General features: G+C 56.2%; 2 protein-coding genes across 2 annotated transcripts in view; both read right to left on the bottom strand.

Moving 5' to 3' along the window:
• TONSL (tonsoku like, DNA repair protein) overlaps positions 1-13,963 on the bottom strand; it is a 20,138-nt gene extending 6,175 nt beyond the window's left edge. The window contains exons 1-10 of the mRNA XM_054385421.1: positions 13,933-13,963; positions 12,991-13,086; positions 12,721-12,863; positions 12,434-12,623; positions 4,892-5,021; positions 4,202-4,373; positions 3,478-3,592; positions 2,495-2,643; positions 2,252-2,404; positions 1,357-1,482 (exon numbers count right to left, since the gene is read on the bottom strand). Of these exons, the coding sequence (XP_054241396.1) occupies positions 1,357-1,482; positions 2,252-2,404; positions 2,495-2,643; positions 3,478-3,592; positions 4,202-4,373; positions 4,892-5,021; positions 12,434-12,623; positions 12,721-12,863; positions 12,991-13,086; positions 13,933-13,963 (1,305 nt within the window). The remainder of the gene's footprint in view (positions 1-1,356; positions 1,483-2,251; positions 2,405-2,494; positions 2,644-3,477; positions 3,593-4,201; positions 4,374-4,891; positions 5,022-12,433; positions 12,624-12,720; positions 12,864-12,990; positions 13,087-13,932) is intronic.
• Positions 13,964-17,360: 3,397 nt separating this feature from the next.
• ZFTRAF1 (zinc finger TRAF-type containing 1) lies at positions 17,361-23,752 on the bottom strand. Its single transcript, XM_054385393.1, has 4 exons — positions 23,429-23,752; positions 20,815-21,053; positions 19,341-19,552; positions 17,361-17,752 (listed from the first exon to the last, which is right to left on the bottom strand). Exons 1-4 carry the CDS (start codon positions 23,750-23,752, stop codon positions 17,361-17,363), a joined length of 1,167 nt encoding a protein of 388 aa, XP_054241368.1.
• Between the last annotated feature and the right edge of the window lie 349 nt (positions 23,753-24,101).

The following is a 24,101-nucleotide window of genomic DNA, read 5'->3' as shown; positions in this document are numbered from 1 at the left end:
GGGGAAGTAGGGAGAAAAAAAATGAGGAAAAAAAAGTCCTAAAGTAAGGAAAAGAACCAAACCAACACAAAATGAGGGAGGGACAAAAAAAAGAAAAAAAAAAGAAATTAAAGAAAATGAGGAAAAAAGTCCCAAAATGATGAAAAGAAAAAAAAAACAAAAAAAAAGAAAAACCACAAAATGAGGACAGAAAACCCAATATAAGGAAAATTTAAAGAGAAAAAAAAAAAAGAGGAAAAAGTCCCAAACTAGGAAACAGCCAAAGCCAAAAGTGGGGGAAAAAGAAACAAAATATGAGGACAAAACAATCCAAATGATGTCCCCCCCTGCAAAAGGGGTGACAAAAAGCCCCAAATAAGGACCCTGCCCGGCCCTCCCAGCCTCTCACCACTCTCAGACAGCTCCAGCTCACTCTCCTCATCCTCCTCCTGCGCCTGGCTGCTCTCCAGTTCTTCCTCTTCCTCCTGGGGGGCTCCCCCAAGCCCCCCCAGCTGCCCCAGGGTGGCTGCAGCAGCCTCAGCCTCCCCCAGCCGCAGCTGGAGAGCATGGAGCTGGCGCAGGGCCTGGCGCTGGGGTCAGGGAGAGGGAGGAGAATGAGGGAGGGGAGAGGGGAGAGGGAGGGGAGAGGGGAGAGGAGAGGAAGGGGGAGAGGGAGGGGAGAGGGGAGAGGAGAGGAAGGGGGAGAGGGAGGGGAGAGGGGAGAGGAGAGGAAGGGGAAGGGGAGAGGGGAGAGGAGAGGGGAAGGGGAGAGGAGAGGAAGGGGGAAGGGGAGAGGAGAGGAAGGGGGAAGGGGAGAGGAGAGGAAGGGGGAAGGGGAGAGGAGAGGAAGGGGGAAGGGGAGGAGAGGAGGAGAGGGGGAAGGGGGAAGGGAGAGGAGAGGAAGGGGGAAGGGGAGAGGAGAGGAAGGGGGAAGGGGAGAGGAGAGGAAGGGGGAAGGGGAGAGGAGAGGAAGGGGAAGGGGAGAGGAGAGGAAGGGAGAAGGAAGGGGAAGGGGAGAGGAGAGGAAGGGGAAAGAGGAGAGGAAGGGGAAAGGGGAGAGGAGAGGAAGGGGAAAGGGGAGAGGAGAGGAAGGGGAAAGGGGAGAGGAGAGGAAGGGGAAAAGGGGAGAGGAGAGGAAGGGGAAGGGGAGAGAGAGGAAGGGGAGGGGAGGGGAAAGGGGGAGAGAGGGAGGGGAAAGGGGAGAGGGAGGGGAAAGGGGAGAGGGAGGGGAAAGGGGAGAGGGAGGGGAAAGGGGAGAAAGTAAAGAGAAAGGGAAGGGGGAGAGAGTGAAGAGGGGGAAATGGAAGGGGAAAAGGAGAGGCAAGAGGAGGAAGGTGCCCCCCCAGCCAACATGGGGGATCCTTGGGGGGTCCTCACCTGCACCCGGGGGTCTCCTGCCACCTGGGCTCGCTCCAGGGCAGTCTGGAGGCAGCTCTGGATTTGGGGAGGGGGCTCCCCAGCCTCCTCCATGGCAAGAGCCATGTTCAGCCAGGTCTTCCCTTCCTGGGGTGCCCAGATTGGGGGGTGTCAGGGTTAGGGTCTTGAGGGAGCCACAGACAACCCCCCCCCCCCCAATTCCCTTCCAACACCCCCTCCCCAACCTCAAGAATCCCCCGAAATCCCAAGGACCTCTCCCAAAGCACCAAGAAGAACACCCCTGACCCCAAAACCCCCACCTGGACCCAGTAAGCCCCCAAGAAGCTCCCCAAGGCCACAAAAAGCTCCAGCCCAAATGAGCTCCTCAGGACCCAAAGAACCTCCCCCAAGGACCCCCAAAAGACCCTCTGAAGTTCCTCAAGAACCCAGATGAGCCCTCTCAAGCCCTAATGAACCCCCTCCAGAAGGCCAAAGAGCCCCTAAGGTTCTGAGGAATTCCCCAAGGACAATGGAAACCCCTCTAAAGACTCAATGAGACCCTCAAAATGATCACCGAGGACCCCTAAAAGCCCCCCAAGGACCCCTCTAAAGACCCAAGAAGACCCACCCAGGTCCTCAAGATGACCACCAAGGATCCCCAAAAGCCCCCCAAAGACCACAAGAACCCCTCTAAAGACACAAGAGCCCCTCAGATCCTCAAGATGACCATCAAGGACCTCAAGATGGCCACCAAGGACCCCAAAAGCCCCCAGGGGCCCTGGGGAACCCTCGAGAGACCCAAGAAGACCCTCAAAGCCCTGAAAAAAGCCCTGCCAAGGACCATGAGGACCTCTGTACAGACCCAAGATCCCCTCAGAACCTCAAGGTGACTCCCAAGAACCCCCTCAAGGCTCACCTCCAGCGCATCCCCCTGGTGCAGGGCCAGCTCCTGCTGGTAGTGGTGGATGGCTCGTGCATGGTCCTTGAGGTCCCCAAAGGTGGTGGCCAACGAGACGTGGATGACAGCCACTTCCCGTGGCGGCCTCCCCAGCTCCTGGGCCAAGCTCAGCTGGGTTCCCCCAGTGACCTCCAGTTACTGGGGGGACCTCCCAAACCAATATCCCCCTCCCAGGGTCAGCCACCCCTGTCCCTGACCCACCTGCCTCTGGTAGGACTCCACGGCTCGGCTGTAGTCTCCGTGCTTGGAGAAGATGTCCCCAAGCTGCTCACAGAGTGACAAAGCCACCGGCAAGTCACCGCCGGCCACCGCCTCCTCCAGGCCCTCCTGCAGTCGTGTCAGCTTGGAGGCTGCCAGGGAGGGGACGGGCAGGAGGTGACGAGGGCATTCCAGTGTCCCCTGAGCATCACACCCACCCAGGGTGGAGGTTATCCAGCCTTGGGGACATCGTCTTGACCCTGGGGACATCATCTCATCCTTGGGGACATTGGCCTGCTCCTGGAGACCTCATTTGGGCCCTCGGGACCTCAGTTTGACCCTGGGGACCTCATCTTGCCCTGGGGACATCATCTAGACCCTGGGGACCTCACTTTGCCCTGAGGACATCATCTGACCCCTGCAGATATCACCTCACCCTTGGGGACCTCATCTAGTCCCTGGGGACATCACCTAGTCCCTGGGGACAACACCTGACCCCTGCAGATATCACCTCACCCTTGGGGACCTCATCTAGTCCCTGGGGACATCACCTAGTCCCTGGGGACATCATCTGACCCCTGCAGATATCACCTCACCCTTGGGGACCTCATCTTACCCTCAGGGACATCATCTGACCCCTGCAGATATCACCTCACCCTTGGGGACCTCATCTTACCCTCAGGGACATCATCTGACCCCTGCAGATATCACCTCACCCTTGGGGACCTGCTCTTGCCCTGGGGACCTCACCTCTCCCTTGAGGATACCATCTCATCCTTAGGGACATGGCCCTGTTTCTGGGGACACCATCCTACCCTGGGGAATATCGTCACACCCCTGGGGACATCATCTTGACCCTGCTAAGTCCAGTTTGGCAGCTCCTTGGCCCACCACCCCTCCTTTGGTGACACTACCTCAGCCCTGGGGCCTCCTCCCTGCTCCTTCAGGCCAACACCCCAGCCCTGGGGCCACTGTCCCCAGCTCACCATAGCGCAGGTTGGCACGCAGGAGGTCCCTCTGCCAGGGCTGTGATGGCCCCAGCAGGTAGGCTTGCTTCAGAGACCTCTTGGCTGCTGCAAAGTCCCCCAGGCTCAGCAGGACCTGTGGGGGACAACAGGGGAGAGCTGGGCACAGGGAGGTCACCAGAGCACATCCTGAGGGACACCAGACCCTGGAAGAGCCACCAAACCACAGGGGTGGCACCAAAATCCCAAGAAGGTAGGTCCTCAGCACCCACCTGAGCTCCAAGGAGCTCCTCCAGGAGCCATGAAGCCCCCCCAGAACCCCAAGAATCTCCCCCAGGGACCCAAAAATCCCCCCCAGACTTTTCCCAAGTGGTACAAACCCCCAGGGAGGGTCTCCAAACCCCCAAGAATGGAGGTCCCAGCACCCACACGAGCCCCAAGAAGCTTCTCCTGAGCCACAAACCCTGCCCAGGACTCCAAAAACCTCCTCAAGGGTACTCAAAAAATCCTCCCCAGAGCCCTCCAAGGGGTACAAACCCCCAGGGAGGGTCCCCAAACCCCCAAGAAGAGAGGCCCCAGCACCCATCTGAGCCACAAGAAGCTCCTCCAGGAGCCATCAAGCTCCTGCAGGACCCTAAGAACTTCCCCCAGGGAGCCAAAAATCCCCCCCCAGCGTCCCCCACAAGGGACACAAACCCCCTGGGGGGGTTCCCAAAGCCCCAGGAGGGGGTGTCCCAGCACCCACCTGGGCAGTGCTGCTGCAGCAGTCGCTCTCCAGCCCCTTCTCCTTCATCCTCCGGGCACAGTCGCGGGCTCGTGCCAGGCACCGCAGGGCCCCCGAGTGGTCTCCCTCCCGCAGCTGGATGTGGCCCAGGTTGAAGTAAGCTCGGTAAAGATCCTCGGTGAGCCGGCCCTGGCTGCACAGCGAGCCCAGGTGGCTGCCAGCTGGCACCGAGTCCCAGCAACGGTGCCAAACGGCACCAAAACCGGCACCAAAACCCAGCCTCGGGGCTGGAGCTGGCAGCAGGTCCCATTATCGGTGCCAAATAGCACCAAAAGTGCCACCAAACCCCCACTTTGGCTCTGGAGTCGACACCAAATCCCACCAACGGTGCCAAACGGCACCAAAACCGGCACCAAAACCCAACCTCAGGGATGGGGCTGACACTAAAAGCCATCACCAGTACCAATTTACACCAAAGCTGCCTCCCAGTTTCCACAGTCTCCACCAGTTTACACCCAGCCCAGTATGCCCCAGCATCCCCCTTACATCCAGCCCAGTCTCCCCCAGCATCCTCCTTACACCCAGCCCAGTATCCCCCAGTCTCCCCCTTACATCCAGCCCAGTCCCCACAGTTTCCCGCTTCCCCCAAGAAGCTCCTTACACCCACCCCAGTGGCTCCCAATCCCGCCCAGTCCCCATACTGGTCCTTACTCAGCCAGGAAGATGCTTTTCCTGATGTACTGGTGGCTCTTGGCAGGGTCCTTCAGGCTGTCATAGACCAGCCCCAGGTTGAGGTACAGCCGGGTCCTCATCTCCGTCACCTCCCGCCCTGGGACAGCTCCTGCTCCACCAGGGCCACGGAGCACAGAAAGAGATTGGAGGCCATCAACCATTGAAACAGGGCTGCCAGGTCACCACCAAACCTGTGGTGCAGCACCACATCTACAGGGCTTGGAAAGTTCTTCTCCAGACTTTCTTGGTCTTCTCTGGACCCTCTTTGATCTTCTCCTTTCTTCTCCTCCAGCCCCTTCTCCTTTCTCCAGCCCCTTCTCCTTTCTTCTCCTCCAGCCCCTTCTCCTTTCTTCTCCTCCAGCCCCTTCTCCTTTCTTCTCCTCCAGCCCCTTCTCCTTTCTTCTCCTCCAGCCCCTTCTCCTTTCTTCTCCTCCAGCCCCTTCTCCTTTCTTCTCCTCCAGCCCCTTCTCCTTTCTTCTCCTCCAGCCCCTTCTCCTTTCTTCTCCTCCAGCCCCTTCTCCTTTCTTCTGCTCCAGCCCCTTCTCCTTTCTTCTGCTCCAGCCCCTTCTCCTTTCTTCTGCTCCAGCCCCTTCTCCTTTCTTCTGCTCCAGCCCCTTCTCCTTCTTCTGCTCCAGCCCCTTCTCCTTTCTTCTGCTCCAGCCCCTTCTCCTTTCTTCTCCTCCAGCCCCTTCTCCTTTCTTCTGCTCCAGCCCCTTCTCCTTTCTTCTGCTCCAGCCCCTTCTCCTTTCTTCTGCTCCAGCCCCTTCTCCTTTCTTCTCCTCCAGCCCCTTCTCCTTTCTTCTCCTCCAGCCCCTTCTCCTTTCTTCTCCTCCAGCCCCTTCTCCTTTCTTCTCCTCCAGCCCCTTCTCCTTTCTTCTCCTCCAGCCCCTTCTCCTTTCTTCTCCTCCAGCTCCTTCTCCTTTCTTCTCCTCCAGCCCCTTCTCCTTTCTTCTCCTCCAGCCCCTTCTCCTTTCTTCTCCTCCAGCCCCTTCTCCTTTCTTCTCCTCCAGCCCCTTCTCCTTTCTTCTCTCCAGCCCCTTCTCCTTTCTTCTCCTCCAGCCCCTTCTCCTTTCTTCTCCTCCAGCCCCTTCTCCTTTCTTCTCCTCCAGCCCCTTCTCCTTTCTTCTCCTCCAGCCCCTTCTCCTTTCTTCTCCTCCAGCCCCTTCTCCTTTCTTCTCCTCCAGCTCCTTCTCCTTTCTTCTCCTCCAGCCCCTTCTCCTTTCTTCTCCTCCAGCCCCTTCTCCTTTCTTCTCCTCCAGCCCCTTCTCCTTTCTTCTCCTCCAGCCCCTTCTCCTTTCTCCAGCCCCTTCTCCTTTCTCCAGCCCCTTCTCCTTTCTTCTCCTCCAGCCCCTTCTCCTTTCTTCTCCTCCAGCCCCTTCTCCTTCTTCTCCTCCAGCCCCTTCTCCTTCTTCTCCTCCAGCCCTTCTCCTTCTCCTCCAGCCCCTTCTCCTTTCTTCTCCTCCAGCCCCTTCTCCTTTCTTCTCCTCCAGCCCCTTCTCCTTTCTTCTCCTCCAGCTCCTTCTCCTTTCTCCAGCTCCTCCTTTCTTCTCCTCCAGCCCCTTCTCCTTTCTTCTCCTCCAGCTCCTTCTCCTTCTCCAGCTCCTCCTTTCTTCTCCTCCAGCCCCTTCTCCTTTCTTCTCCTCCAGCCCTTCTCCTTTCTTCTCCTCCAGCTCCTTCTCCTTCTCCACTCCTCCTTTCTTCTCCTCCACCCCTTCTCCTTTCTTCTCCTCCAGCCCCTTCTCCTTTCTTCTCCTCCAGCCCCTTCTCCTTTCTCCACTCCTCCTTTCTTCTCCTCCAGCCCCTTCTCCTTCTTCTCCTCCAGCCCCTTCTCCTTCTTCTCCTCCAGCTCCTTCTCCTTTCTTCTCCTCCAGCCCCTTCTCCTTTCTTCTCCTCCAGCTCCTTCTCCTTTCTTCTCCTCCAGCTCCTTCTCCTTACTCCAGCTCCTTCTCCTTTCTTCTCCTCCAGCTCCTTCTCCTTTCTCCAGCCCCTTCTCCTTTCTTCTCCTCCAGCCCCTTCTCCTTTCTTCTCCTCCAGCCCCTTCTCCTTTCTTCTCCTCCAGCCCCTTCTCCTTTCTTCTCCTCCAGCCCCTCTCCTTTCTTCTCCTCCAGCCCCTTCTCCTTTCTTCTCCTCCAGCCCCTTCTCCTTTCTTCTCCTCCAGCCCCTTCTCCTTTCTTCTCCTCCAGCCCCTTCTCCTTTCTTCTCCTCCAGCCCCTTCTCCTTTCTTCTCCTCCAGCCCCTTCTCCTTTCTTCTCCTCCAGCCCCTTCTCCTTTCTTCTCCTCCAGCCCCTTCTCCTTTCTTCTCCTCCAGCCCCTTCTCCTTCTTCTCCTCCAGCTCCTTCTCCTTACTCCAGCTCCTTCTCCTTTCTTCTCCTCCAGCCCTTCTCCTTTCTTCTCCTCCAGCCCCTTCTCCTTTCTTCTCCTCCAGCTCCTTCTCCTTTCTCCAGCCCCTTCTCCTTCTTCTCCTCCAGCCCCTTCTCCTTTCTTCTCCTCCAGCCCCTTCTCCTTTCTTCTCCTCCAGCCCCTTCTCCTTTCTTCTCCTCCAGCCCCTTCTCCTTCTTCTCTCCAGCCCCTTCTCCTTTCTTCTCCTCCAGCCCCTTCTCCTTTCTTCTCCTCCAGCCCCTTCTCCTTTCTTCTCCTCCAGCCCTTCTCCTTTCTTCTCCTCCAGCCCCTTCTCCTTTCTTCTCCTCCAGCCCTTCTCCTTCTCCTCCAGCCCCTTCTCCTTTCTTCTCCTCCAGCCCCTTCTCCTTTCTTCTCCTCCAGCCCCTTCTCCTTTCTTCTCCTCCACCCCTTCTCCTTTCTTCTCCTCCAGCCCTTCTCCTTTCTTCTCCTCCAGCTCCTTCTCCTTCTCTCCAGCCCCTTCTCCTTTCTTCTCCTCCAGCTCCTTCTCCTTTCTCCACCCCTTCTCCTTCTTCTCCTCCAGCCTCCTTCTCCCCTTCTCCTTCTCTCCTCCACCCTTCTCCTTCTTCTCCTCCAGCCCCTTCTCCTTTCTTCTCCTCCACCCCTTCTCCTTTCTTCTCCTCCAGCCCCTTCTCCTTTCTTCTCCTCCAGCCCTTCTCCTTTCTCTCCTCCAGCCCCTTCTCCTTTCTTCTCCTCCAGCCCCTTCTCCTTTCTTCTCCTCCAGCCCCTTCTCCTTCTTCTCCTCCAGCCCCTTCTCCTTTCTTCTCCTCCAGCCCCTTCTCCTTCTTCTCCTCCAGCCCCTTCTCCTTTCTTCTCCTCCAGCCCCTTCTCCTTTCTTCTCCTCCAGCCCCTTCTCCTTTCTTCTCCTCCAGCTCCTTCTCCTTCTCCAGCCCCTTCTCCTTTCTTCTCCTCCAGCCCCTTCTCCTTCTTCTCCTCCAGCTCCTTCTCCTTTCTTCTCCTCCAGCTCCTTCTCCTTACTCCAGCCCCTTCTCCTTTCTTCTCCTCCAGCCCCTTCTCCTTTCTTCTCCTCCAGCTCCTTCTCCTTCTCCACCCCTTCTCCTTTCTTCTCCTCCAGCCCCTTCTCCTTTCTTCTCCTCCAGCTCCTTCTCCTTTCTTCTCCTCCAGCTCCTTCTCCTTTCTTCTCCTCCAGCTCCTTCTCCTTACTCCAGCCCCTTCTCCTTACTCCAGCCCCTTCTCCTTTCTTCTCCTCCAGCCCCTTCTCCTTTCTTCTCCTCCAGCCCTTCTCCTTTCTTCTCCTCCAGCCCCTTCTCCTTCTTCTCCTCCAGCCCTTCTCCTTTCTTCTCCTCCAGCCCCTTCTCCTTTCTTCTCCTCCAGCCCCTTCTCCTTTCTTCTCCTCCAGCCCCTTCTCCTTCTTCTCCTCCAGCCCTTCTCCTTTCTTCTCCTCCAGCCCCTTCTCCTTTCTTCTCCTCCAGCCCCTTCTCCTTTCTTCTCCTCCAGCCCTCCTCCTTTCTTCTCCTCCAGCCCTTCTCCTTTCTTCTCCTCCAGCCCCTTCTCCTTTCTTCTCCTCCAGCCCTTCTCCTTTCTTCTCCTCCAGCCCCTTCTCCTTTCTTCTCCTCCAGCCCCTTCTCCTTTCTTCTCCTCCAGCCCTTCTCCTTTCTTCTCCTCCAGCTCCTTCTCCTTTCTTCTCTCCAGCCCCTTCTCCTTTCTTCTCCTCCAGCCCCTTCTCCTTTCTTCTCCTCCAGCTCCTTCTCCTTTCTCCAGCTCCTTCTCCTTTCTTCTCCTCCAGCTCCTTCTCCTTTCTTCTCCTCCAGCCCCTTCTCCTTTCTTCTCCTCCAGCTCCTTCTCCTTTCTCCTCCTCCAGCTCCTTCTCCTTTCTCCAGCCCCTTCTCCTTTCTTCTCCTCCAGCTCCTTCTCCTTTCTCCAGCCCTTCTCCTTTCTTCTCCTCCAGCTCCTTCTCCTTTCTCCAGCCCCTTCTCCTTTCTTCTCCTCCAGCTCCTTCTCCTTTCTCCAGCCCCTTCTCCTTTCTTCTCCTCCAGCTCCTTCTCCTTTCTCCAGCCCCTTCTCCTTTCTTCTCCTCCAGCTCCTTCTCCTTTCTCCAGCCCCTTCTCCTTTCTTCTCCTCCAGCTCCTTCTCCTTTCTCCAGCCCCTTCTCCTTTCTTCTCCTCCAGCTCCTTCTCCTTCTCCAGCTCCTTCTCCTTCTTCTCCTCCAGCCCTTCCCTTTCTCCAGCCCCTTCTCCTTTCTTCTCCTCCAGCCCTTCTCCTTTCTTCTCCTCCAGCTCCTTCTCCTTCTCCTCCAGCCCCTTCTCCTTTCTTCTCCTCCAGCTCCTTCTCCTTTCTTCTCCTCCAGCCCCTTCTCCTTTCTTCTCCTCCAGCCCTTCTCCTTCTTCTCCTCCAGCCCTTCTCCTTTCTTCTCCTCCAGCCCCTTCTCCTTTCTCTCCTCCAGCCCCTTCTCCTTTCTTCTCCTCCAGCCCTTCTCCTTTCTTCTCCTCCAGCCCCTTCTCCTTTCTTCTCCTCCAGCCCCTTCTCCTTTCTTCTCCTCCAGCCCCTTCTCCTTTCTTCTCCTCCAGCCCCTTCTCCTTTCTTCTCCTCCAGCCCCTTCTCCTTTCTTCTCCTCCAGCCCCTTCTCCTTTCTCCAGCTCCTCCTTTCTTCTCCTCCAGCCCCTTCTCCTTTCTTCTCCTCCAGCTCCTTCTCCTTTCTCCAGCTCCTCCTTTCTTCTCCTCCAGCCCCTTCTCCTTTCTTCTCCTCCAGCCCCTTCTCCTTTCTTCTCCTCCAGCTCCTTCTCCTTTCTTCTCCTCCAGCCCCTTCTCCTTTCTTCTCCTCCAGCCCCTTCTCCTTTCTTCTCCTCCAGCTCCTTCTCCTTTCTTCTCCTCCAGCTCCTTCTCCTTACTCCAGCCCCTTCTCCTTTCTTCTGCTCCAGCCCCTTCTCCTTTCTTCTCCTCCAGCCCTTCTCCTTTCTTCTCCTCCAGCCCCTTCTCCTTTCTTCTCCTCCAGCCCCTTCTCCTTTCTTCTCCTCCAGCCCCTTCTCCTTCTTCTCCTCCAGCCCCTTCTCCTTTCTTCTCCTCCAGCCCTTCTCCTTTCTTCTCCTCCAGCCCCTTCTCCTTTCTTCTCCTCCAGCCCCTTCTCCTTTCTTCTCCTCCAGCCCCTTCTCCTTTCTTCTCCTCCAGCCCTTCTCCTTTCTCTCCTCCAGCCCTTCTCCTTCTTCTCCTCCAGCCCTTCTCCTTTCTTCTCCTCCAGCCCTTCTCCTTCTTCTCCTCCAGCCCCTTCTCCTTTCTTCTCCTCCAGCCCTTCTCCTTTCTTCTCCTCCAGCCCTTCTCCTTTCTTCTCCTCCAGCTCCTTCTCCTTTCTTCTCCTCCAGCCCCTTCTCCTTTCTTCTCCTCCAGCTCCTTCTCCTTCTCTCCTCCCCTTCTCCTTTCTTCTCCTCCAGCTCCTTCTCCTTTCTTCTCCTCCAGCCCTTCTCCTTTCTTCTCCTCCAGCTCCTTCTCCTTTCTCTCCTCCAGCTCCTTCTCCTTTCTTCTCCTCCAGCCCCTTCTCCTTTCTTCTCCTCCCTCCTTCTCTCTCCAGCCCCTTCTCCTTTCTTCTCCTCCAGCTCCTTCTCCTCTTCTCCAGCCCCTTCTCCTTTCTTCTCCTCCAGCTCCTTCTCCTTCTCCAGCCCCTTCTCCTTTCTTCTCCTCCAGCTCCTTCTCCTTTCTCCTCCCCTTCTCCTTCTTCTCCTCCACTCCTTCTCCTTCTCTCCAGCCCTTCTCCTTTCTTCTCCTCCAGCTCCTTCTCCTTTCTCCAGCCCTTCTCCTTTCTTCTCCTCCAGCTCCTTCTCCTTCTCCAGCCCTTCTCCTTCTTCTCCTCCAGCTCCTTCTCCTTTCCTCCAGCCCCTTCTCCTTCTCTCTCCAGCTCCTTCTCCTTTCTCCAGCCCCTTCTCCTTTCTTCTCCTCCAGCTCCTTCTCCTTTCTCCAGCCCCTTCTCCTTTCTTCTCCTCCAGCTCCTTCTCCTTCTCCTCCCTTCTCCTTCTCCTCCAGCTCCTTCTCCTTTCTCCAGCCCTTCTCCTTCTCTCCTCCAGCTCCTTCTCCTTCTCTCCAGCCCTTCTCCTTTCTTCTCCTCCAGCTCCTTCTCCTTTCTCCAGCCCTTCTCCTTTCTTCTCCTCCAGCTCCTTCTCCTTCTCTCCAGCCCCTTCTCCTTTCTTCTCCTCCAGCTCCTTCTCCTTTCTCCAGCCCCTTCTCCTTTCTTCTCCTCCAGCTCCTTCTCCTTTCTCCAGCCCTTCTCCTTTCTTCTCCTCCAGCTCCTTCTCCTTTCTCCAGCCCCTTCTCCTTTCTTCTCCTCCAGCTCCTTCTCCTTTCTCCAGCCCCTTCTCCTTTCTTCTCCTCCAGCTCCTTCTCCTTTCTCCAGCCCCTTCTCCTTTCTTCTCCTCCAGCTCCTTCTCCTTTCTCCAGCCCCTTCTCCTTTCTTCTCCTCCAGCTCCTTCTCCTTTCTCCAGCCCTTCTCCTTTCTTCTCCTCCAGCTCCTTCTCCTTCTCCAGCCCCTTCTCCTTTCTTCTCCTCCAGCTCCTTCTCCTTTCTCCAGCCCCTTCTCCTTTCTTCTCCTCCAGCTCCTTCTCCTTTCTCCAGCCCTTCTCCTTTCTTCTCCTCCAGCTCCTTCTCCTTTCTCCAGCCCCTTCTCCTTTCTTCTCCTCCAGCTCCTTCTCCTTTCTCCAGCTCCTTCTCCTTTCTTCTCCTCCAGCTCCTTCCCCTTTCTTCTCCTCCAGCTCCTTCTCCTTTCTCCAGCCCCTTCTCCTTTCTCCAGCCCCTTCTCCTTTCTCCAGCCCCTTCTCCTTTCTCCAGCCCCTTCTCCTTTCTCCAGCTCCTTCTCCTTTCTCCAGCTCCTTCTCCTTTCTCCAGCTCCTTCTCCTTTCTCCAGCCCCTTCTCCTTTCTTCTCCTCCAGCTCCTTCTCCTTTCTCCAGCCCCTTCTCCTTTCTCCAGCCCCTTCTCCTTTCTTCTTCTCCAGCTCCTTCTCCTTTCTCCAGCCCCTTCTCTTTCCTCTCCTCAATGCTCCCACCAATCTTGCTGCCACCTCCAAACTCACCCAAAGTGCCTCCACCTTCACCCACAAAGAGATGAAGGAGAAGAAACCCCCAAGCACCAAACCCTGACGGAACCTCCCCCACACCCCACCACTCCTCTGGGACCTCACCCACCTTCCAGTTTCTCCTCCACAATGGTCAAACTGGTGTGGAAAGCCCTTTCAGCCTTCCTCCAAGCCTCCTGAGCCACGGTGCCATCACTCTCAGCCATGAACATGTAGGTCCTACCGATGGTGGCCCAAGCTCGCTGCTGCTCCGTCTCATCTGCCAGTCCCCGCGCCAGCTCCAGGTGCTGGTGTTGGTGCTGTTGAGGATGGAGGAGAAGAAGCTTCAAATCCTTCCTGAAGACCACTTTAAGGCCCCTTCCCTTCCTCCTCCCAGACCCCAGAAGTGCCCCCCACTTTGAGTGCAGCCTCATAGTTCTCCATCTCGGCCAGGCGTTCGCCGATCTTGCGGTGAGCCACGGCGCAGCCCAGCCCATCCCCGGCGCCTTCCAGCAGCCGCAGCTCCTGGCGATGCTCTTCCAGAGCTTCCTCATAACGACCTGGGGAGGGGGGGGGGGGGGCACAAAACAGACAGCAGGGGTGAGCAGCTGTTAGAAATTTGAGGGGAAGGCTTTTTAGATCTTTTGAGGAGCCCCCTCGAGTTGTGGGGAGGAAGTCGGGGCTCACCACAGCTCGCCAAAATCTCGCCCAGCTGGTTACAAAGTGCTGCTTCTTCTACCAGGTGCCCACCACGTTGAGCCTTCTCCTTTGCCTTCTGCAGCTCTGATTATAGGAGTGGACACACACACAGAGGGGAAAAAAAACAGGGGTCAGCTTAGGGTGACCCCAAAATAAATGAGAAGGAGGACACACAACTCTGAGGGTACCCCAGAATGGCCTCAAGCTGATGGGAAGCCCCCAAACCAGCCTGGCCTGGCTCTGAGGCTGGGAAGATGTCTCTGCAGCCCCCACAGTATGTCCTCAGCAGGGAAGGGGGACCCCAAAATGGCCTCAGAATGACAGGGATGCCCCCAGGGAGCCCCCAGACCAACCCTGCCTGGCTTTGAGCCTGGCCTTGTAGCCCATCCTGAGTGTCCTCGCTGGAGGAAGAGGGGACCCGAAATTGGTGGGGATCACCCCAGGAACTCCCCAAACCAGCTTGGCCTGGCTCTGAAGCTAGTGGGTTCTCTGTATCCTGCAGCGTGCCCTCACCAGGAAAGTGGGACCCCAAAATGGCCCGACTACTCGTGGGGATCCCTCCAGGGAGCCCCCAGAACTAGCCTGGCCTGGCTTTGAACCTCGGGAGGTGTCTCTATACCCCCCCGAGGATCCTCACTGGGAAAGGGGGACCTCAAAATGGTGGGGGCCCCTCCAAAGCAGCCTGGCCCGAGCCTGGCGGGGTGTTTCTGTGGCCTTCTCAACCCGTCAGGGTTTTAGGGGGCTTGAGAGACACGGGATTGGAGAGGCCAGTGAAAGGGTTCAAGCCACAGAGAAGGGACTAGCGGCGACAGGAGGGGAAATCGGAAGCCCCAGGAAGGCCTGGACCGGGGGTTCTCTGGGAGTGTCCAGGTCGAAGTGGGGCGGGAAGGCTCCGAGGGTCCCGCAGGCCCGGTGCAGGCCCCTACTTACGGCGGATCTCCCGCGCCCGTTCCGCGCTCATTTCCCCGCCGCCGTCGCTGAACCCGCCGAGAGTTCTGGCCCCGCCCCGCAGCCATTTCCATTGGCCACTGCTTCGTCGCTCCCATCCAACCCGCGTAGGGAAAGGCGGGACAGTGCCGTTTCTATTGGTCAAAGTGGCTAGATGATCCCGCCCCCTCTCAGCCTGTCCCGCGTCTGCACGCAAGGGACGCCGGGAAGTGTGGCAGGAAGTAAGCGAAGCATCATGGCAAATGGAGTGGGTTGGCCGCAGAGGACGATGGGAGATGTGGTGGAACAGCCGCGAAGCACCACGGGAGGCGCGGCGGCCCCGCCTCCCTCAGCGGCTGTTCCCACTGCTGCCAGTACACCTCCAGTAGCCTGTGGTACCAAGCAGTGGTTCCCGCTGCTCCTCCGTGCCCCCTTCCCAGTGGCTCCAGTAACCCCACTATCCCCTGGTACACACTCCAATAAGCTGTCAGTGCTACCCACTATCGCCCAGTGCACTCCAGGAGCTCCCAGTGCTCTCCAGTATGCCCAGCATCCTGCTCCCAGCACAGCCCCCCTACACCCAGTAACGGCCCTTACCCCGACCATAGTATCTCCCAGTGACCACGACTTTGGTGTAAAACCGAACCAAAATCAAAGAAAATAAATTATTCCATCTGGGGTTAAAAACAAACAAGCAAGCAAACAAACCCTGAAATTTTGGTTAAAAGGGAGCAAACTTTTGGTTAAAAAAAAAAAAAACAAAAACCAAACAAACCCTCAAAGTTTGGTAGAAAAACACTTTAAATGTTGATGAAAAAAACAGGGACTTTTATACCAGATTTGCATATTTCAGTTAAAGAACTTTCCAATTTCAGTTAAAATGCCCCAGTTTTGCTTAAACCCCCTCCAATTCTAGTTCTAAAACCGCAATTTGGAGGGGGAAAAAAAAACCAATCAGCAATTTAAGAGGGAGTGGGAGGGGAAATAAACTTCAATTTGGGGGCAAAAACAAACAACTTTGGGGGGGGACAACAAACAAACTCCTATTTGGGGGGAATAAACCAAAACCAAACACAAACGTCCACTTTGGAGGAAAAAAAACCCCAAAACCTCTAATCTGGAAAAATTAATAAATAAATAAATAATCCAATTTTGGGGAAAACCACCCTTCAAGTTTGTGTAAAAGCCCTTCCATTTCTGGTTAAAACCCACCTAATTTCATGTAAATCCTTCCAGTTCTGGAAAATTCTTTCAATTTTGGTGAAAAGCCCTCAAATTCTTGTTAAAAAACACCTATTTTCATCCCCTCAAAATTGGGGGAAATAAATCCTTCAGTTTTGGTGTTAGAACCTACAATAGTTTGGGGTTTGTTTGGGTTTTCTATTTTGCCTTTTTTTGTGGATTTGTTTTGCTTGGGTTTTTTAATAAAAATAAAAATCCAATTCTGGTTTAAAAAGAGCCCTTCAAATTCTGGTTTAAAAACCCCTTCCCCTCCAATTCTGGTTTAAAAACCCTCCCATTTTTCCTCTTTGTTTAAATCCTTCCCCATTTTCGGGGTACAAACCCCTCCAATTTTGGTTAAAAAAATAAAATCAAATCCCAAATTTGGTTTCAACTTCCCCCTTCCAGTTTTGGTTACCCACTCCCAGTTCTGCCCAAAACCCTATTCCCAGGTCTCACCTCTCCCCTTCCCCATTGCCACACTTTCTCCTGCTGCCACTGCAGCTCTCTTCCCCTGCCAGCCCGGCAGTCATTTTGAAACCTTCCCAAACCCCCAAAGAATTGGAAAATTCCCCATTTTCTTTTATTCTAACAGTAAAACACCTGCAGGAGCCGCTGGCCCCAACACCCCCACGTCCCCTCAGGGCCCCCCAAAGCCTCCCCCAGTGCCGCCGGTGCCATCACCATGCTGGAAGGAGAAGCCTCCATCACCATTGCCACCATCCCATGCAGATTTCCCTCCAGTTTTGAGGTGTTTTCCCCACTTTCCCTCAATACTGGTGGTGCTGAGGCAGCGGGAGATGGTCCAGCAGTGGGGGTTTTGTCCTGTTCTTATGGGTTTAAAATATAAAAAGCCAAAAATGGACATTTTTTGGCCTCCAGCAGTAGGTTAGTGGAAGGAGAAGTCGCCCCATTCCGTGCAGATTCCTCCTGAAGTGATTTTTCCCCCCCACCTTTTCCCTCAATCCCAGCGGCACCAAGGGAGGACCGGACAGCAAGGGTGTTAATTTTTGAGTCCTATTTTTAGATTTATTATATAAAAAGCCAAAAATTGATGGGTTTTGGCCTCTATCAGTTAAGTTACTGGAAGGAGAAGCCGCTGTTACCGCTGTCGCATGCAGATTTCCCTCCATTTTTGAAGCATTTTTCCTCTTTTCCCTCAATCCTGGTGGCACCGAGGGAGGATCTCATGGTGGAGAGGAAGTTGTTTTCAACTCCTGTTTTTAGATTTGGAATAAAATAAAAGGCAAAAAATTCTTCCTTTCTGACCACCAGCAGTTGGTTAGTGGAAGGAGAAGCCGCCATCATCCTAACATGCAGATTTCTCTCCCTTTTCCATCAATCCTGGCAGCAACAAAGGGGGACCTGACAGTGGGAAGGTCATTTTTGAGTCCTATTTTTGGATTTATTATATAAAAAGCCAAAAACTGATGGGTTTTGACCACTATCCATTAGTAACTGGAAGGAGAAGCTGCGGTTACCGCTGTCACATGCAGATTTCCCTCCAATTTTGAGGTGTTTTTCCCTCTTTTCCCTCAATCCTGATGATGTCAAAGGAGGATCCAATGGCGGGGTGGGTGTCATTTTGAGGTCCTGATTTTGGATTCAGAATATAAAAAGCCAAAAACTGATGGTTTTGACCACCAGCAGTTGGTTACTGGAAGGAGAAGCCACCGCCATCACCATCACATGCAGATTTCCCTCTCCATTCTGAGGGGTTCTTCTCCTTTTCCATCAATCCTGATAACACCAAAGATGGATCTGATGGTGGGAGGGGTCATTTCTGAGTCCTGTTTTTAGATCTGGAACATAAAACACCAAGAATTGATGTTTTTGTGACCACCAGCAGTTGGTTACTGGAAGGAGAAGCTGCCACCATCACATGCAGATCTCCCTCAATTTTGAGGGGGTCTTCCCCTTTTCCATCAATCCTGGTAACACCAAAGATGGATCCGATGGTGGGAGGGGGTCATTTCTGAGTCCTGTTTTTAGATCTGGAACATAAAACACCAAGAATTGATGTTTTTGTGACCACCAGCAGTTGGTTACTGGAAGGAGAAGCCGCCGCCATCACCATCACATGCAGATTTCCCTCCGTTTTTCAAAGGGTCGTCCCCTGTTCTCTCAATCCCTGTGGGACCAAGTGAGGATCCACCAGTCAGGGGGGGAGGAGGGTGCTGGGGGGGAGGAGGGGGGTTTCTATCGGAGTCCTATTTTTGGATTTGGAATATAAAAAGGCGGAGGTTGATGTTTTTGGCCGCCAGCAGTTTGTTACACTCCACCGAATCGACGATGGGCAGCGCCATGTAGTCGGTCTCGTTGCTCTCGTTGCTGAAGATGAAATGGTAGATGACGGGGCGGATCTGGACGTCATCGTAGGGTCCTTCCAAGAGGAGGAAAGAACATTCCAAGGGGGCGTTGACTTTGCTCTTGAGGATGAGCTGGAAGGAGAGCGTGCGCTTGCAGGAGAGGTTGGGGTTGCGCTCCGAGTCGTTGACCCGCGCCTTCAGCACCCAGGTCTGGTTGAGGACGGTCAGCCGCGGCGTCTCGTAGTACAGCCGCGTGATGAAGTCGTCAGTGCGGTACGGGCGGAACTGCGCCTCTGCAGCGTGAGACACACGCACACAAAACCAAAAAAACAAAACAAAACACAACACACCACAAAAATGGGCAGATTCGGGCAAGGAGAAGCCCCCCGTGGTCCCCTCTGGTTCTTTCTTACTGTCAGCACCACCGAAGTCAGAATCAGAATCAAACAGGTTGGAAGAGACCTCCAAGATCATCAAGTCCAACCGATCACCCAACCCTATCTAATCAACCAGGCCACGGCACTGAGTTCCTCATCCAAGCTTTTCTTAAACACCCAACACCACCACTCCAAAGTGCCATGACTCAGCTCAGCAAGGTGACACGACCACCTGGCGATGGGAGACGGTGCCAAGAGGGGCAACTCCCAGCCACTGGATGCCAAAAGGTTTTACCAGTCACCTGCAGCGTGGCCAGCAACCACCACTATCTGCCAAAGGGCTTTTCCAGCTACTGTGGTGACTTGCAGCCACCATCAGTTGCCAAAAGGCTTTGCCAGTGCCCTATGGTGTGCCAACAACCACCACCAGTTGCCAGAAAGCTTTGCCAGCATCTGACAGTGCGATGGGACAGACAGACAGAGTTTTGGTGGCAGGGCAGAATTTATTGGGATCAGGCTCCAAAGCAGCGTGGTGAAGCACCACCACAGGGCATGACGCCCAGTGACACAGCTCGGTTTAGGGAGGAGCTGGGCACTGAGGTACCCAGTTTAACCAGTACTGAGCCCTGGCATGCTGGACTCAGAGTCTGGAGCACTGCCAAGCTGCCTGGCACAAGCCAGCCGCTAAACAGTTGGAGCTGCTGTCACCAGATCCCTGACCGCGACAGTGATACTGGAGCCAGACGTAGCCTGGCACTGCAGTGGTGCCCTCCCAGTGCCTCCACCCAGAGCAGAGAAAACCCTTCCAGTTCCAGTCCCCATTTACCACCAGTTTGGCATTTTGAGCCAAATCCAGTCTCTGGTGATGGTTCCAGGCATGCCTGTAGCCTCAGTGTACTAGGATGAGCTCTGGCTTACCTGGCAGCTCCAACTGGGCTTTCCACACACATACCAGCCAAATCATGGTGCCAACAGCCACCACGGCACCACCAGCCATCATGGCACCACCATAACCACTGCAGCACCGATGTCACCAACAAAACTGTCACAGCACCGTCACAAACACCACGCCAACCACCATGGCATTAACACCACAACCATGGTGGCACCAAGAAAACCACCACAGCACTAACACCACCAGCAGCCACCATGGCACCAATGCCACCACCACAACACCACCAATCATGGTGGCACCAAGCAAACCACCACAGCACCACCACAACCACCACCATGCCAACAACCCCCATGCCACCAACACAAGCGCTGTGGCACAGGAAAGGCTGAGCTGGACAAGAGCTTGGTAAAACCTTTTGGCAAAGGAAGGTGGCAGCGCTGCTTTGCCGGCGCTAGCTAATACACCACAAGACAGTGGCTTTGGTTTTGAACCCTCGGTGAGGCCTCCAACCAGAAGTTCAGCATGGTGGAACCCAAACTCCACCATGGGAGCCCAAAGCCAGGCTTCTGGCAGCGTGGGAAGGGGCAAAGGAGCCGGTGAGGGCGGTACCTGTGTAGCCAATCTTCTCGAAGCTGAGCAGGCTGAAGATGCTGTTGTAGAGCTGCATTTCCTTTTTCCTGGTTTGGTCCATCTCGTCCAAGATCTCCATCAGCTCATTGCCAGTTTTGGTGGGGTGGGTGCACTCGGCTTCGTGCACTGACAGCTCATGGTAAGGACCTTGCCAGGGGCACCCAATCCGCTTGTATTTGCACTGGGTCACCCTGGGGAAGGAGAAAACAGCCCTCAGAGTTCACCAGATCGTGACACTACCAGGGAAACACCACAGATCTGGTTGTCCTGGCAGGAGGGATGGGCCAAAACTCACTCCTTGTGTCTCTTGGTTACTCCTGGTGCCACGTGGTCTCACCTGGTGAATTTGGAGCCAGCAAATCAGAGAATCATGGCATGGTTTGGGTTGGAGGGACCTTTAAAGGTCATCTCACCCAATCCCACTGCAGTCAGCAGGGACACCTGCAACTAGAGCAGGTTGGTCAGAGCCACAACCAACCTCATATGGAACAGTTCCAGCAATGGGACATCTACCACCTCTCTGAGCAGCCTGGGCCAAGGTCTCACCATTAAACCATGGAATTGGTTGGAAGAGACCTTCAAGTTCATGGAGTGCAACCACAGATCCAGCACTGCCAGGGCACCACCAAACCATGGCAGTCAGTGCCACATCTCCACAGATCTGAAATCCCTCCAGGGATGAGGACTCAAAACACTGTTCTGGGCCCAGCCTGGCCAACCCTCAGTGGCCGAAACTGTTCCTCATGGCCAACCTGAACCTCCACTGGTGCAACATGAAGCTCGTTCCTCCTGGCCCAACAGTCAGGAGAAGAGACCTCAGCCCCACCCGGCTCCAACCTCCTGTCAGGCAGTTGAAGAGAGCCAGAATGTAGCCAGTAGAAGCAGGGCAGGGATGGTCCCCCTGGAATGGGGAGACCTCCCCCAGGAGTCCTGGGGTCAGTTCTGGGGCACTCACTCCAGAAAGGATCTTGAGGGGCTGGAGGTATCCCAGAGAAGGGCAACAAAGCTGGAGAAGGGTCTGGAGAACTTGTGAGGAGCAGCTGAGAGAATTGAAAGAGTTTGGTCTGGAGCAAAGGAGGCTGAGGGGAGACCATCTGGCTCTCTACAACTCCCTGAAAGGAGGCTGGAGCCAGGTGGGGGTTGGTCCCTTCTCTCAAGCATTGAGCCAAGAGAAAACAGCCTCAAGTTACACCAGGGGAGGTTCAGGTTGGCCATGAGGAACAATTTCTGCCCCTCAAGGCTTGTCTAGCCCAGGCCCAGGCTGTCCAGGGCAGTGGTAGAGTCCCCATCCCGGAAGGGTTTCCAAGCTGTGGAGATGTGGTGCTGAGGGCCATGGTTTAGCATCAGTGGTGGCCTCCCAACACAAACAGCAGCAGAGACGTCCCCAATGCTGGTGCCACCTTCTCTTTCCAAACCCAGCAGGAACGTCCATCCTTCACCCGAAGCTCTTTACCTGTCCTGACATTCCTCTTTCTGGTGGCGCTCCAGCAGGGACCTGGGGAACTGCTGCATGCAGAAGCCGCACTCGGAGGGCAGCTCGCTGACAGCCTTCTCCACGGCCAGGTTGCGGCAGCAGAGGCTCTTGCTGATCTCGCAGCGGCAGTTGGGGCAGGTGGCCTGCTCCTCCTTCAGCCGTGCGTCCGCCAGCAGGTGGATGAAGCACCCGGCACACATCAGGTGCCCGTTGGTGCACTGGAGAGGAGGGAACAGAAACCCATTGGAGCCAGTGCCGCCGCAACCCCAACCCCGCCAAGGTGGGCTTTGGACCCACCAACGCCAGCAGGCACACACCGCGGCTTCCAAGCTCTCTCCAAACAAACACCTCGACACGTGGATCCCTCAGCTCGAGCCCATCTTGACCTCGTCTACCTCAGCCCAGCTTCAGCCCAACCTCCCTCTTCTTCCTTTCCAGCCATCCCATGGGAATTCCTATCCTGCTGCTATCCCCATCCTGCTGCTGCTTCCAACACCAAAGTTCCAGAGATCCACCTCAACACACAGATGCCTGTGGTCAAGCCCATCTTGACCTTGATTACCTCATCCCAGCTTCATCCCAACCTTCCTCTTCCTCCTTTTGAGCAGTCCCATTGGAAGCTCCATCCTACTGCCATCCCTGTCCCACTGCTTCCTCCACCACCAAAGGATTTGGTGCAACCAAAACCAGCCCCAGAGAGAAGGGAGCTTCCCAAGTGCATCTAGTAGCAGGGAACAAGGAGAATTCCACCAAAACAGGAGGGAAAACGTGTCCCCCAATTCCCTGCATCCCCCCAAATCCCAAAGGTTCTCTGGCTGCCACACTGATGCCAAGAAGTTTGGTGGAGCCAAGATCACCCCCAAATGGAGTATAGAATGTGGTGATGCCATCCCAAAATCCAGAAGGAATGAGCAGCTCCACAAGCTTTGGTGCTTTCATGGCTGTGGGTGATCCTGGTGAAGGCAGCACCAAATCCACTGGGAGAGGCCAGAGGAGGTCAGGGTAAAACCGGGACCATTTGAGGCATGGATCCAGAAGATCCCGCCAGTGGATTCAGGACCCAGGGGTGAAAACCCTTTCCTGGAATCCACCGGGAAGCTGGAGTGCTCCAGGTTGGAACAGTGTCACCTCCAGTGGCTCATGGCACACCAGGGCAGGGAGGAGGGGCACCCCCTAAATTCCAGTTGTCGGGATTACTGGGAAAAGCTTTAATCCTCCAGCGGGATGGGAAGGGCCAGAGCGTAGCGCAGGGATTAGCGTGGATCTGCTCAGCCAGGACCAGCCACGGGTCCAGATCCACATGGGGCCGGGATCGCCCCCATGCTGGCGACAGAACCAGTGCCGAAGCATCACCGGGAAGCAGTGCTGGCTCTGCTGCGACGAGCACCCGGAGTTAAACTGGTCCCATTATCCCCCACTGGGCTCAATCCCGGCTAAACACATCCTGCAGGATTCCAGCTCACACTCCCGGTGAGTTCCCGGCGCTGCCGGGCCGCTCCCGGTTTTAATCACCCCTTCGTCAGCGCTAATTAGAGGGGGCCAAGTGCCGGCGGAAAGGAGGGAGGGAGGGCGGAGGAAGAGGAGTAGGACGAAGGCTACACAGAGCCGGTTTGGCGGTGCCGAGCCCTCACCGGCGCCGGCCCCACACCAGCGGCCATCTTAAGGACCCCCGCCCCCAAAATGGAGCAGGGGTGCGGCCCCCACACCAGTTGTGCCAGCACCAGTACTGGTGGGACTGGGAAAGTCGGAACAGCACCGAAGGGTTGAGCCCTGTGGTTGTGCTGGTACCGAAACGGAGGCCAACTGGTGCTGCTGGGAGTGGGGGGGGCTCCGCCAGTGGAACACCAAACTACCAGTGCCAGTACTGGGGGCCAACTGGTGCTGCTGGGAGCGGGGGAGCGCTGCCGGTGGAGCAGGTGCTAACCCTCCCCTCCCCGCGCAAATGTGGGTAGAGGAATCACCTCCCTAGAGTGGCACAAAGTGGGATAAACTGGGAAGGGGAGACACTGGGATAAACTGGGACCGCCAGTTTCCTCCCTGGGGTGAGCGAGAAGAGGTGTCGATGACCACAGATAAGGCTCCGGGGTGGAAGGAATTCTGGTGGCTGATAAGGGGACGAGGTGGCCCTCAGGGGAGTGCTCAGTCCACACCGGGAATGCCCCGGGGTGGGGTTCAGTGGCTGATGAGGGTACGAAGTGGCCTTGGGGAGGTTAGTGGCCGGCGGTAAGGCCCCGAGGTGGAGTCAATGCCGATCAAGGGAGGCTCCGGAGGGGGTGGTCGGTGTCTGATGAGGGGGAAAGGAAGCACCAAGAGGAGGGTCAGTGACTGATGAAGAGACAGAGAAACCCAGGGCTGGGGGGGGGGGGCGTCGGTTGCCGCCGATAAGGCCCCCGGTTGGTGGGGAAGGTTGGTGCCCGCTGGTAAGACCCTGCCGGGGTGTCGGTGGCCATCATAGAGGCCCTGGAAAGTCAGGACCCTCCCTTGGGATCAGTGACCGATGAAGGGATGACACGGTCCAGGGGATGGGTGTTGATAGCCGCTGCTAAGGCCCCGGGGGGGTGGGGGGGGTGGGGGGGCCGGGGCCCGGCCGTACCTGGTAGACCGAGGCCTTGGGCAGGTCGAGGCAGACGGTGCAGCACAAGACGGAGTAGAGCCGCTCCTCCAGCTTCACGCTACCCGCCGCCCCCTCAGGTCCACCTGAGCCGGTTCCCGCTGCCCTTAACCGTTTCTTCGGTGGAGCGTCAGGATCGGCTCCCGCCTCACCGTGAGGCCGGGCCCCACCGAGAAGTGAAGCCCCCGCTTCTTCAGCTCCTCCCGCTTCACCCGAAACCCCTGTTGCTATCGCTGCAGGACCGGGAAGGGCAGCGGAGGGGGCGGCCGAGCCCCCACCGGCCTCACGCTCCTCCGCCCCGGACATCATCACCGCCGCCGTCACCTCACCCCGCCGCCGCCACCGCCGCCATCTTGTTTCCCTCCCTCTTCTCCCTCCCTCCTCACCTACCCCCGGAAACGCCCTCCCGGCCCGTCAGTCTCACAACCAATCACCGCCCGCGGAAGGAGGTACAGGAGGAGAAGTAACCAATGAGAGAGCACGTCGGCGACGTCGCCACGCCCCCCTCTTCCCTCCTGCTGCCCCCTGCCGGGCCGGGAGTCGCAAACTTCAACGCCAGCGCCGGCCCCTGGCAGGGGGGGGAAACAGAGAGGCGGGGGATGTGTGACGCCGCGAGTAAGGGCCAATGGGAGAACGGGGCCTAAAGAAGGCGTGG

Source organism: Indicator indicator, chromosome 12, assembly GCF_027791375.1.
Source record: "Indicator indicator isolate 239-I01 chromosome 12, UM_Iind_1.1, whole genome shotgun sequence".
Classification (NCBI taxonomy): Eukaryota; Metazoa; Chordata; class Aves; order Piciformes; family Indicatoridae; genus Indicator; species Indicator indicator.
This window is presented reverse-complemented; position numbering and strand designations above follow the sequence as displayed.

Bases quoted from the DNA above. Each gene is read 5' to 3' on its own strand.
- ZFTRAF1 (XM_054385393.1), bottom strand. From the start codon at position 23,752: ATGTCCGGGGCGGAGGAGCGTGAGGCCGGTGGGGGCTCGGCCGCCCCC. The intron at 21,054-23,428 runs GTACGGCCGGGC...CCTCCTCTCCAG, and splicing joins CCAAGGCCTCGGTCTACCAG to TGCACCAACGGGCACCTGAT. The intron at 17,753-19,340 runs GTACCGCCCTCA...CTCACGCTGCAG, and splicing joins CGAGAAGATTGGCTACACAG to AGGCGCAGTTCCGCCCGTAC.